The following is a 14,134-nucleotide window of genomic DNA, read 5'->3' as shown; positions in this document are numbered from 1 at the left end:
TCCTCCCGTTAGTTGTTTAATTGTCCACCACCATTCACGACTGGATGTGGCAGGACTGCAGAGCTTTGATCTGATCCGTTGGTTGTGGAATCACTTAACTCTGTCTATAGCATGTTGCTTCCGCTGTTTAGCATGCATGTAGTCCTGAGTTGTAGCTTCACCAGGTTGGCACCTCATTTTTAAGTACGCCTAGTGCTGTTCCTGGCATGCTCTTCTACACTCCTCATTGAACCAGGATTGATCCCCTGGCTTGTTGGTAATGGTAGAGCGAGGAATATGCCGGGCCATGAGGTTACAGATTGTGCTGGAATACAATGCTGCTGCTGCTGATGGCCCACAGCGCCTCATGGATGCCCAGTTTTGAGCTGCTCGATCTGTTCTGAATCTATCCCATTTAGCACGGTGATAGTGCCACACAACACATTGGATGGTGTCCTCAGTGCGAAGACGGGACTTTGTCTTCACGAGGATGTGTGTATGACTCTTGCAAGCAGCTGAGAAGAGATGCTCATCCCATCAATCCTTGCAGATCTGACAGATGGAAACAACACCATTAAGCTTTTTCTTTCTACTCCAACACAATTTTCAAAATATGAGTTGACCATTTTTTTTAAAAAGGCAAGTACCAGTTTTAATATTCAAAATGTCACCTTTACTGCAGAAAATTATGAGAAGTTTATTTTGACTGCCACTACCTTTGGCATGTAAACTGAACTGAAATGTTCTGCCAAGACTATAGTGAGGTTTTTTTTGTGTGCACCTAAGTCCTGATAGCACAGGTCCTTTGCAGTTATAAACAGATTTGTGTTTCGTCTCTAGAGTGATCTAGGGAAGGAAGGACATGTCCTTATACACAATTGTTCTAATAACAGTTTTTGTTTTCCAGCTGGAAAGTTAATTATTGCTCCCTTGATGCTGGTTTTGGTGTTGGGACTAGGAGCCATAGCATTTGTAATAGGTAAGAAATATAGCCTTTCTTTTGTGATATAATTGATGCAGTTAATATTGAATTTAGGTTTTAAGAAATGTTCTGGAAGCTCATTGAAATGCGTTGACTTCAGATGAGAGATTTTCTGGCAAATGTCTTTGTAACAGTGATTATTGTGTCGGTTCAACCTGTTAGTCTCCTCAAATGAATAAACGGGTGAGTCAATCAGCTTTTTGCCTTCTAAAATACACTGAAATAAAGAGATCATTGTTGTTGTTATTTAGACATTTACAGAATTTGTTGTTTCAAGTGCTTATTAAGACACATTCTCGTAGTTTGAAAGCAGCAAAGGGCACTCTGGGGTAGAAATTAATCTGGGCCCGGTCCAGCGTGCACCAGACAGAGAGGCCCGAGGTTGTCCGGAAATTGGACCTCGGCCTTATCGACATCTTCGGGGCGAGCTACCGGTGCCTCTTGTGCCTCCACAGACAATTCACTCCATAAGAAAAATCAATTTCGGGCTGCTGGGTAGCAGCCGTCGGGTAAGTTCCGGGAGGAGCGGTTGGATGGAGCAACGGAGTGAGGGGGTTGGGGGGGGAGGGGAGGGGGTTAGGGGTTGGTGATCACAAGGACTTTGGAGTCAAGAGGAACACACCTGCTCCTCCTGGCTTCATAGGTTTTTAAAAAATTTAACAATACTTCCTCTTAGTTGGCAGCCGCAGGGGCTGCTGAATAATCCTCAGAAGGGCAAGCCCGACGCCTGCCCTGCTCATCGGTAACAAATTTTGTAGTGGGGCCCTTCAACAGGCGTTAGGCAACTTAAATATGTTAATGAAGGCCCATCGCCTGTTTTAGGCTTCTGCCCAGGATGCCTAACAAATGGCTCCCATGAATTTAGCAGTGTGACCAACGCCTGCGCAGATTGAGCGCAGGCAGTCTGACTGCTAAATTGGTATATTTTGCACCCGGAAAATGTGCGCAATGCATACCAATTTCTACCCCTCTATGTTCAAACAGTTGAAGGGTACCACATTACGCACAGAGTAGCGTCATTTCAATTGAATAAAATGCCAAGTTGTTATTAGAATAGATACTGGCTGTATCTTGTTAATACTGGGGAGGAGGGTGGTTGGTGTTATTCTAAACAATTACTGCTTTATCCTGTCATGATTTATCATTTTTTCTTTAAACCTATACTACATATTTTGTGAAAGCTTGAACAATATTTCCACTGTAATCCGCAAGTAACTGCATAGAAGATATTGAAGTGCACTTGAATAGATTCTATTCTTGCAATAAAGCACTGTTTGGGAGCCAAGCCTTGTCTTTCGAGGTCAAGAACTTTGTATGACCAGGCTCCATTAAAATCTGATTATAAAATTTTTAAAGAGACTTCTTGAAATCTTTTCACAACAAACTCCAGTTCTGGAGTAAGTGCAAAGAGGAAATTCTAAGGTTTAAAGACTGACTTCCTGTTACTAACAGCAAATTTCAAGTCTGGCCTCGTTTTACAAAAAGACATGTTTTTTAACCATAGACTTCCTGGCACACGCTATCTGAATGCAGGTTGGAAATTTGTGCATGGAAATCTGTAAGCCAGAAAACAAGGAAATCAGTAACCTATGAAAGAATGTCTGGTCTTGATGGAGAGAAATTGAGAGCAAAAAAGAAGTGGTGCTGACTTCCTCCTATCTTGATATTATTCTCCTCCACAACTAACCTTTAACCTAGAGGGCATGCAGATGAGCTTCTTCAATTTTTTTTGCCTGCGCTGAATTTCAGCTTGCTACCTTTGCTGTATTTACTCTACAGTTTTGCTGCAAGCTTGTTAGTAATGCTGTGTCAGGCTTATGTCCCTCCATCATAAGGTCAGAAGTGGGACTGATTTGCACAGAGTTCAGCTCCATTCACAATTCCTCAGATAATGAAGCAGTCCATGCCCACTGCAGTAAGACCTGAACAAAATTCAGGTTTGGGTTTATAAGTAGCAAGTAACATTTGTGCCACTCAAGTGCCAGACAATGACCATCTCAAACAAGAGAGAGCATAGCCACCTCCCCATAACATTCAATGGCATTACCAAGGCCAAGCCCCCCACCATCAACATTCTGGGGGGCTCACCATTGACCAGAAATTCAACTGGACCATCCACAGAAATGCCGTGGCTACTAGATGATCTGGTCATTTATTTAATTGCTGTTTGTGGGACTTTGCTGTGTCCACATTAGCTGCCGCGTTTCCTACATTATAACAATGATAACACTTTAAAAGTACTTCATAGGCTGTAAAGTGCTTTGGGACATCCTGAGGTCATGAAAAGTGCTATTTAAATGGTTTTTTTCTTTCTTTAGTTTAATATATCAACAGGCGGATCAAACAGGAAATTAGAGATGCATGTAACAAGGGTACTACAGTAATCATGGGTGACTTTAATCTGCATATAGACCGGCCAAACCAAATTAGCAATAATACTGTGGAGGATGAATTCCTGGAGTGTGTACGTGATGGGTTTTTTGGACCAGGGAGGAGCCAACCAGGTATTGTGCAATGAGAAGGGGTTAATTAATAATCTTGTTGTGCGGGGTCCTATAGGGAAGAGTGACCATGACAAGATAGAATTCTTCATTAAGATGGAAAGTGAAGTAGTCTAATCCGAAACTAGGGTCCTAAATCTAAACATAGGAAACTACGAAGGTATGAGGAGTGAGTTGGCTATGATAGATTGGGAAGCTTCATTAAAAAGCATGATGGTGAATAGGCAATGGCTAACATTTAAGGAACGAATGCATGAATTGCAACAATTATACATTCCTTTCTGATGCAAAATCACAAAAGCAAAAGTGACCCAACCATGCCTAACAAAAGAAATTAAAGATAGTATTAGAAGCAAAGAGGAGTCATATAAAGTTGCCAGAAAAAGTAGCAAGTCTGAGGATTGGGAGCAGTTTAGAATTTAGCAAAAAAAGACCAAGAGATTGATTAAGAGGGGAAAAATAGAGTATGAGAATAAACTTGCAAGGAACATAAAAGTGGAGTGTAAAAGCTTCAACAAGTATGTAAAAAGAAAAAGATTAGTGAAGACAAATGTTAGGTCCCTTACAGTCAGAAATGGGAGAATTTATAATGGGAACAAGCAGAGCAATTAAACACATACTTTGGTTTTGTCTTCACGGAAGAGGATACAAATAACTTCCCAGAAATGCTAGGGAACCAAGGGACTAGTGAGAAGGAGGAATTAAAGGAAATTAGTATTAGTAAAAAATTAGTGCTGGAGAAATTAATGGGACTGAAAGCCGATAAATCCCCAGGACCTGATAATTTGCATCCCAGAGTACTAAAAGAGGTAGCCATGGAAATAGTGGATGCATTAGTTATCATCTTCCAAAATTCTATAGATTATGGAACAGTTCCTGCAGATTGGAGAGTGGCAAATGTAACCCCACTATTTAAAAAAGGAGGGAGAGAAAACAGGGAACTACAGACTGGTTAGCCTAACATCAGTAGTAGGGAAAATGCTAGAGTCTATTATAAAGGATGTGATAACAGGACACTTTGAAAATATAAACGGGATTAGACAAAGTCAACATGGATTTATGAAAGGGAAATCATGTTTGACAGACCTACTGGAGTTTTTTGAAGATGTAACTGGTAGAATAGATAAGAGAGAACCAGTGGATGTGGTGTATTTGGATTTTCAGACGGCCTTTGATAAAGTTCCACATAAGAGGTTAGTGTGCAATATTAAAGCACATGGGATTGGGGGTAATATACTGGCATGGATTGAAAATTGGTTAACAGACAGGAAACAGAGGGTAAGAATGGATCTTTTTCGGGGTGGTAGGCAGTGACCAGTGGGGTACTGCAGGGATCAGTGCTTGGGCCCCAGCTATTCACAACATATATCAATGATTTGGATGAGGGAATCAAATGTAATATTTCCAAGTCTGCTGACGACACAAAACAAGGTGGGATCGTGAATTGTGAGGAAGATGCAAAGAGGCTTCAAGGCGATTTAGGCAATTTGAGTGAGTGGGCAAATACATGGCAGATGCAGTATAATGTGGACAAATGCAAAGTTATCCACTTCGGAAGGAAAAACAGAAAGGCAGAGTATTACTTAAATGGTGTTCGATTGGGAAATGTTGATGTCCAAAGGGATCTGGGTGTCCTTGTACACCAGCCACTGAAAGCAAACATGCAGGTGTAGCAAGCAGCTAGGAAGGCAAATGGTATGTTGGCCTTCATTGCAAGAGGATTTGAGTACATGAGCAGGGATGTCTTACTGCAGTTATACAGGGCCTTGGTGAAACCACACCTGGAGTATTGTGTGCAGTTTTGGTCTCCTTACCCAAGAAAGGATATATTTGCCATAGAGGGAGTGCAGCAAAGGTTCACCAGACTGATTCCTGGGATGGCAGGACTGTCATATGAGGAGAGATTGGGTCGGCTCGGCCTGTATTCACTCGAATTTAGAAGAATGAGAGGGGATCTCATTGAAATATATAAAATTCTGACAGGGCTAGACAGACTGGATGCAGGGAGGATGTTTCCCCTGGCTGGAGGGTCCAGAATGAGGGGTCACAGTCTCAGGATACAGGGTAGGACATTTAGGACTGAGATGAGGAGAAATTTCTTCACTCAGAGGGTGGTGAACCTGTGGAATTCTCTACCACAGAAGGCTGTGGAGGCCAAATCGCTGAATATATTTAAGAAGGAACTAAATAGATTTCTAGACACAAAAGGCATCAAGGGGTATAGGGAGAGAGCGGGAATATGGTATTGAGATCGAGGATCAGCCATGATCATTGTGAATGGTGGAGCAGGCTCGAAGGGCCGAATGGCCTACTCCTGCTCCTATTTTCTATGTTTCTATGCGGTGAATGATGCTCGAGGGACAGTAAAATCTAATTTGTATTTGTTCCTTTTGCACAAGGTTAGAGACAAATCCTCTTATCCGGCACATTAAAGGAGATGACTAAAATATATTGATTTGGGTACTGAGTACCAGGTCTAGGGCTGAAGATCTGAGGTCTTTGCAGTTGAGGTCAGCTGTAGCATGGCCATTACACATTCAGTGTGGAGAGATTTTTTTAATGAGAAACCAAGGTTAAAGTTTAGGTTCCATGGTACAGGACACCATCAAGGTTGAAAAGGGTGGGAGGGAAGACTAGACAAATCATTAAGTAATGATTAAGCTTGGGTTTTAAAAAAGGAAGACTGGGAGAGGCAAGGAATTCTACAGTTTTTAGGTTCTGATTACGGGTTGGAGTTGTACAGTTTGAAATTACGGATTAGAAAATGATGGCAGTGGGTTTGGTAGTAGGATGAGGTGGAAAACATGTCTTAGTCTCAATAGTTGACAAAGCCAGATGGGCATCAGTAAACCAGTCCATTAGTGAGGCAGAATCGGTGACCAGTGCTTTGTCCTGCACTCCAGATATTGGCGGTGTACAGTAAAGTCCAAATCAAAATCAAAAGATTTTTCTCATTACCGTGACAACCAATCTGTACTGGTATTACAGGGGAGTACCAATGGTCGTAATCAATTATCTATATATAAAAAAAACAGATCAACTGCTGCTGTTTTAATACACAAAAAAAATGTGATTTTGGCAATAGCGCCATCTACAGTCTTATAAAAAATCGTGGTTTCTCCAACCCTGTATAATCAGAGTGGCATAACCAAGATACTTTTTAAGTACTGAATTATTTTTATTATTTTCAAAATGTGATTGATTATTTATACAAATAACATTTGCAGAAATAATTATCTGTACGTTATTAAAGATGCACTGCCTTCATGCAAATATTTTGCAAACTCCTTTTTACATTTGTTTTCAAACACAGAACATAATGGGCCAGAATTTGTTGGCAAAATAATGGTGATTTAAAGGTGCATGCCATTATTAATGTGTAAAATATCCAGCAATTTGTGGCGAGGAAGAGATATGCTGTGGGTTGCAAATCGCCACAGATTCCTGGAGGATTTGCACCACTCCACCGTTAGCCTCGCAAAAACAGGGATCTTGCCATCAACCTCCCCATAAGTTTCAAGAAATTGCTGAATTTGCGCTGTAAATACAAATTAAACTCGCTGCAGAAAGTTAGGGCTGGTATTTCACGACGAAAGGACCCTTTTAAATAAGAGATTTATGTTCCTGCAATGCTACTCAACCTATGAAACTGTAGTCTCACTCCTGCAATTAGTAAATTGTTCCTAGAGGTTTTTTTTTAAATAAACTTCTTGTCTGTCTCTTGTTTCTCTCTTAATCCAATCTTTCTTTCCCTCTGTGTATTTCTCTTTCTGAACCTAATTTGACTTTAATTCACCCTATTTCCTTCTATATCGTTCGCTCTGTTTCTTTCTCTATCCTTACATTTCATTGGTTAAGGAGATAGACTGTTGGTCCTGTCGTTCACCAAGGACCCAGATACCCCGTTGATCTCTCCCTGTTACTGATTCGCACTTCCAATAATTTGCGGCTCAAAATTAACGAAAGCTGAAAGGTGAGGAAACAAATCCAACTCACGGCACTCACCACGAGATGCCCTGCTCCAGCAAATTCTGGGCCAATATTTTAGTTTGCGTTGAAATGGATCACATTTCCTGTTGACATAACAAGGCACAACTTTTTTGGCTCTTCTGCCTCAAAATAAAAGAAAATAAGCAAACACTTCTTCATAAAAGCAGTAACCCTTTTAACATTAAATGTTATGTATGAAAATTTAATTACAGAAATTAATAGAACCGTAGGACATCGTACTCAAGTCAGGTATCGTCCTTTCTGCCCTTCCCTGTAGCCGCAATGTCCTAGAGGTGAGGAAATCAAAATGGTGTACAATACTTGAAGTGAGATCTCGCCAAAGCCTTCTATAACCTTATTATTGTGGCCCTAGTTTTGTATTGAACAGTAAAGGCAGTATAGCCCAGGATCCTGTTCAGTCCTGACACTGCGCTTGAACCTTTAGGTAATCATCAACGATCAGTCCCAAGTCTCCATCCCTTCCTGCTACCTTTAACTTAACTTGCACCCGCTCATACTGTATCCAAATTCTACATGTCTATGTACTATCCAAAAATTTGATAACTTCACTTTCTTTGCCCCGCTCCAGATCGTTAATAAACATAATAGATAGCACCAAACACTGGGGCACATTACTCGTGACTAGATCCCATTGGTAAGCAACTCCATTTAAAACCAGCCTTTGCTTATAGTCCTTTTAGCCATTTGGCTAGCCATCTTGCCGTACCACCCTTGACACCTGTGAATTAATTTTAGCAAACTGCATCAAGTGGCACTTTATCGAAAGTGTTTTGGGAATCCAAGTAGATGATATCTACTGGATCTTGCTGATCCACCTCTGTAGTGACTACTTCAAAAGATTGCATCAGGTTTGTCAAATATGGGGCTCAATTTTCAAATAGAAGTCTGGGGGCGGGGGTGGGGGGGGAACAACGAAAAATCAGGAAAATCCGGAGTGGGTAAGGAAGCCAGCTCCCAGCTGCTGACTTCCGCGTTTCACTCTTACGTATCTGTGCGCGCGCTTCAGGAATCCGGAAGTCCTGCCGCAATTAAAGCCGGCGGGCTGATATTTAAAGCAGCCATTAAGGTAGTTAAATTTGTTAAAGTACTTAATTTTATGGTGATTGAGGCAGCGAAAGGATTTTCATTCAGCCTCGGCATGTTTCCCGTGCCGTGGGAAACACTCCATGTTAAAGGAGCCGTGCTTCAGCCAGCACCCATTTGGACATTCAAATGCCTGTTTAACAGATGGGGATAAAAGGTCAGCAGGGCACTCAGTTCTCTTAGACAAACTTTTGGCTGGGAGATCTTTGTGTTTAGACTGAAAATTCTTGGTTTCCACTCAGAATCCTTCTGTTTACACATATTTACCAACTTTCCGGACACCCTCAAACTGACACCATCAAGATGTGGGGAGGCGCGATGGCTGCTTTCACCATTACACCCGAGGACGAGGAACATCACCATCCTCACCAGGCATGGCGTGCACTTCTGCCACTTGGAGCTCCACAACACAGTGCTGCACCACAGGGAACTGCACAAGAGCACAGAGGAGAACAACAGAGGGAGAGACGTCGCAGGAGGCACTACCCTCATCACAGGGTCTCAGCTTCCTGGACCTCACTGAGGAGGAGTGCATACAGAGGCTGAGAGTGAGTCACCAGGTGGTCGCAGATATCTGCAGCCTCCTTCATGCTGAGCTGCTCCCGGGAGGGCCTCGTGGCATTTCATTACCTGTCGCTGTTAAAATCACCACTGCCCTCAACTTCTTTGTCTCTGGATCATTACAGGGTACCACCAGTGACATCGCCAGGGTCTCTTAGTCATCTGTACGGAAGTGCATAAGGCAGATCACTGACTGCTTGTTTCGCAGGGCCTTGCAATACGTCAACTTCCTCATAGACGAACTCAGCCAGATGGAGAGGGCAGTGGGATTCCACTCTGTGGCTGGCTTCCCACGGGTACCGGATGCAATCGATTGCACCCATATAGCAATCTGAGTACCTTCACACAACCAGTTCATCAACAGAAAGGGGTATCACTCCATCAACACTCAGCTCGTTTGTGACCACCGCAAAAGATTCCTTCACCTGTGCGCCAGATTCCCTGGCAGCTGCTACGATTCCTTCATTCTGAGGGAATCCAACACCCTGGGCGTCTTCCACGCACTGAACACCCTTAAGGGCTGGCTGCTCGGAGACTAGGGATACCCCCTGCACATGTGGCTTATGTAAGGACTTGTACAACACCAGGTTATAGTCCAACAGTTTTATTTGAAATCACAAGCTTTCGGAGCTTTCCTCCTTCGTCTCACCTGACGAAGGAGGAAAGCTCCGAAAGCTTGTGATTTCAAATAAAGCTGTTGGACTATAACCTGGTGTTGTAAGACTCCTTACATTTTTACATACTTGTACCGGCATCTCCACATGTGGCTTATGGCACCTCTGAGGAACCCCATCAGCGAGCAACAGCATCGATACAATGACAGCCACGTCGCCACCAGGTCTATAATTGAACATGCGATAGGGCTGCTGAAGATGCGATTTTGGTGCCTCGATGATTCTCCATCAATACGCACCAGCGAGAGTGGGATGCATTATAGTAGTGTGTTGGGTCCTGCACAACATGGCGCAACAGAGAGGGGTACTCGTTGAGGAGGCCCCATTCCCTCATCTGCCATCCACATTGAGGAGGAGGTGCCCATGGACAGAGCAGCGGCTCACCTGGCTGCTCATGAGGCCAGGGTGTCACTCATATGTGAACGGTTCTCGTAAGATCAGAAAGAGAGAAGAGTCCAGTCCTCACACCACCTGGAAAGACCAGCGCCAACACCAGCTCCCTTCCCCCCCCCCCCCCCCACCACTCCCTGCACAAAACAGTCCGACAAATACACATACACACACAGTCACTGTTCATAGTGCCTTTTCATGTGCTTCACCATCACAAAAGCCAGTCAAGAATGGGCAAAACTTGGCAGTAGTGGTGAGAATGATAACATTTAATGTGACTTTAACAAAAAACAAATATAAATGAGAAACATGACAGTCTTGTGCATACCCTTCGTGATCACAAATCCTTAGCCTTTCTCTTCCTACTGCTTCTACGTGGTGCATCCCCTGTGGCTGTAGCAGAGGTAGTGGCAGGTTGCTCACGTTCATGCCCTGACTGCTTAGATGCTTTCGGCCTCTGCCCTCTGGGCTTTGGAGCCTCTGAGGGCCCCTCCAAAGGCTACTCCACTTGCACCTCTGCAGGGGCAGACTCTGCCACCTGGAGAGGCGGCAGCATTGTGGGTACTGGTTGAGAGGGGGCTAACAGGTGAGACGTGGGAGCGCTTTGACTGGCGTCCCCACTTCCACGTCCCCTTTCGTCATCATCCCTCTCCTGGGCCAGGCCCACATCACTCCTACCACTCTGCTGGATGACAGTTTGGAGGACATGTGTGATGCCTTGTAAGGCCAGTGCAAATGTATCTGTCTACCTGTCTAAGGCAGCAGAATGTTGTTCACCCTGACTCCGCACTGCCGTTGTCAGGGCCTGAATGGACTCATTCATGAGCCATGCTTGAAGCTCAACAGAGGCTAGCCTTCTGTCCATCGCAGACATTCCCGCACTTAGCTGCGACACTATCTCAAACATTTCCGCAGTTACCTGTGACACTATCTCAAAGCCAGTTGCTCACGTCCCTGTGACACTATCTGAGATTCCCTCATGTACCTGTGCCACCATTCCACTCATGCAGGAGTTATCATAGAATCATAGAAAATTTATGGCACAGAAGGAGGCCATTTGGCCCATTGGCCCAACGTGTCCGTGCCGGCTGAGAAACGAGCTACCCAGCCTAATCCCACTTCCCCGCATTTGGTCCGTAGCCCTGCAGGTCACGGCTCTTCAGGTGCACATCCAGGTATTTTTTTAATGAGTTGAGGGTTTCTGCCTCTACCACCCTCTCAGGCAGTGAGTTCCAGACCCCCACCACCCTCTGGGTGAAAAAAGTTTTCCTCATTTCTGCTCTAATTCTTCTACCAATCATTTTAAATCTATGCCTCCTGGTAATTGACCCCTCCGCTAAGGAAAATAGGTCCTTCCTATCCACTCTCTCTAGGCCCCTCATAATTTTGTACACCTCAATCAAATCACCCCTCAGCCTCCTCTGTTCCAAGGAAAACAACCCCAGCCTATCCAATCTGTCATCATAGCTAAAATTCTCCAGTCCTGGCAACATCTTCGTAAATCTCCTCTGCACCCTCTCTAGTGCAATTATATCCTTCCTGTAATGTGGTGACCAGAACTGTGCACAGTACTCAAGCAGTGGCCTAACCTGTGTTTTATACATTTCCAGCATAACATCCCTGCTTTTATATTCTGTGCCTCAGCTAATAAAGGAATGCATTCCATATGCCTTCTCAACCACCTTATCTACCTGTCCTGCTACGTTCAGGGATCTGTGGACATGCACTCCAAGGCCCCTCAGTTCCTCTACACCTCTCAGTATCCTCCCATTTAGTGTGTACTCCCTTCCCTTGTTTGCTCTCCCCAAATGCATTACCTCACACTTCTCTGAATTGAATTCCATTTGCTAGTTTTGTTGGACTCCTCCATCCTCTGCGCTATTGTGAAGAGTGTGCGTGGCACCTGTTCCAGTACCTCGCAAATGTGCTGCTGTCCCTCGATCATTCTCCTTTTAAAGTATGGCCCCTGGGGTTCAGCATCTGCGTCCAGCTGAGCAGAGCCTGGGGAGGAGTGCGCCCACCGACGCGGGCTCTCCACAGTAGCCCCTGCCACCAGTGTCCGTTCATGCTCACTTGTGTTTGGTGACTCACCAGGTGCCAACCCAACTAACTGATTACTAGGACCCACCGAGGTGTGAGTATCTGCGCTGGTGGATGGCTCGCTAAGATGTGATGGTGTGCCCTCTGCCGTCACCGCAGTCGTTGAATGGCCTGTAAGAGAACAGAAGGCAATATTAAACATCATCACAGATGTGTCATGTTGCGCTGAGCATACTGAGGTGTTCAATATGCCAATCATTATTAACATCAATTCTTATTGTGTGTGATGAATGTTAAAGTTGTGTCTCCAGATGTTTGTGGGGTGCTAGTCTCGGCGCCCCCGACGGACAGGCACTCGAGGGTGCGGCTGATCTGCAGGGCCTCCGCGTCTGTGAGGACCACTATTTGTGGAAGCCTCCCTCCAGTCCTTGCCCTCTCACATGCATTCTGAGCTCTCCTCCTAGAAGGGGAGAAAGTACAGATGAGTGAGTGAGTGATGGTGAAGTGGCCAACCGATGAATGCATTGCTTTGGGTAAGGCTGACCATGAAAGAGGTGCATCAGAGGGTAAGTATGAGACAGAGACATCACATTGGATGAGGATTGGGGTGAGTGGTAGTGGTGGGGTGACAATGGGGGAGGTGAGGAAGTGCTGACGAAGTGAAGGTAGGTTGAGGATGAGCCTTAAGTGGGTGTGAGGAGTGATGTGATGGAGTAGTCTTGGCCGTGAGAATGAGTTGGGTGGGTTGGGGGCAGTGATGTGGAACACGGAATGTAGGAGAATCAGTAAGTGTACTCACTTTTGCTGACCTACTTAGGTCATTGAAATGCTTCCTGCGCTGGACCCAGGTGCAGGAGATGTTGCTGCTGGTGACCTCCTCTGCCACGTCGAGCCAGGCCTTCTTGGTGGTGGTGGCAGAGGCAAAGCACTTCCTCCTAACTGCCAGATAAAATAGTTCCCTCCTCCTCCTCCTCACCATGGCCAGTAACACCTGGAATGAGGCATCATTAAATCTTGGAGCAGCCTTGCCCCTGTGCTGCTCCATATTGTGTGTTCTTGGTCTTTGCTCCAACAAAAGCCACTGGAGCAACGACCCTTTAAATGTTGAAGCTCCATCACACCCTGTCATGCGGGCGCGCAGTCCGCCCACTGTGCAGCTTTCGGACGGCAAACCCAGAAGCCACATTAAAGATTATCAATTAACTCGCGATCGCATGAGTAACGGTAAGTTTTTATTATCCGGGTTTGCCGCGCGCCCATTGACCTCCCCCCCCCCCCCCCCCCACCCCCCGCTGCCATCCCACCGTCCTTTGAAAATTGAGCCCATGTTCCGTTTTCTGAAGCCATGTTGGGCATCCCCTATCAAGCATTTTAAATGATCAGTAATAGCATCCCTGATACAACAGGACTGTAGTTTCCAGGTTGCAATTTTAATCCTTTTTTAAAAAATAAGAGCACCACAAGTACCTTCCTCCAATCATCTGGCAGTTCCCCCATTCTCAGTGAACTTCCCCATTCTGTCTGAGCTACTGAAAATAACTGCTACATCACTCACAACCTCAGCCATTTCCTTCAGTTTCCCAGGATAAATAACATCTGGCCCTGGTGTTTTTTCAACTTGAGACGTTTTTAATTTATCCTGCATCATTTCTCTTGAGATGTGTAAGCAACCCTTTTGAGTTTTAGGTTTATCTGCTATACAAAGAGCAGATCCCTCATGTAGAAAGTATCTGTTCAATTCTTCTGCCATGCCCTTGTCATCATTGGTCCTATTTGCTCTCTAACTGATGCTTTCCTGTTATTTTCTGTTTTTCAACTATCCCCCTTTCCAGATTCATTTGATCTTGGTTAATATTTTTGTTTGTTAATGCTAGCTGTTTTCTCCGTCTGAAAGACTCTTGCTTATTTTATAA

The 14,134-nt window shown here is 44.6% G+C and overlaps 1 protein-coding gene across 2 annotated transcripts in view; it reads left to right on the top strand.

Moving 5' to 3' along the window:
- rnf217 (ring finger protein 217) overlaps positions 1–14,134 on the top strand; it is a 114,376-nt gene that overhangs the window by 83,221 nt on the left and 17,021 nt on the right. For both annotated transcript variants that reach the window (XR_010962911.1, XM_067984594.1), the window contains exon 5: positions 887–958. Coding sequence is in view for 1 of the 2 variants with exons in the window: in XM_067984594.1 (XP_067840695.1) it covers positions 887–958 (72 nt within the window). In the remaining variant the exon portion in view is untranslated. The remainder of the gene's footprint in view (positions 1–886; positions 959–14,134) is intronic.

Source organism: Heptranchias perlo, chromosome 5, assembly GCF_035084215.1.
Source record: "Heptranchias perlo isolate sHepPer1 chromosome 5, sHepPer1.hap1, whole genome shotgun sequence".
NCBI classification, from domain to species: Eukaryota; Metazoa; Chordata; class Chondrichthyes; order Hexanchiformes; family Hexanchidae; genus Heptranchias; species Heptranchias perlo.
This window is presented reverse-complemented; position numbering and strand designations above follow the sequence as displayed.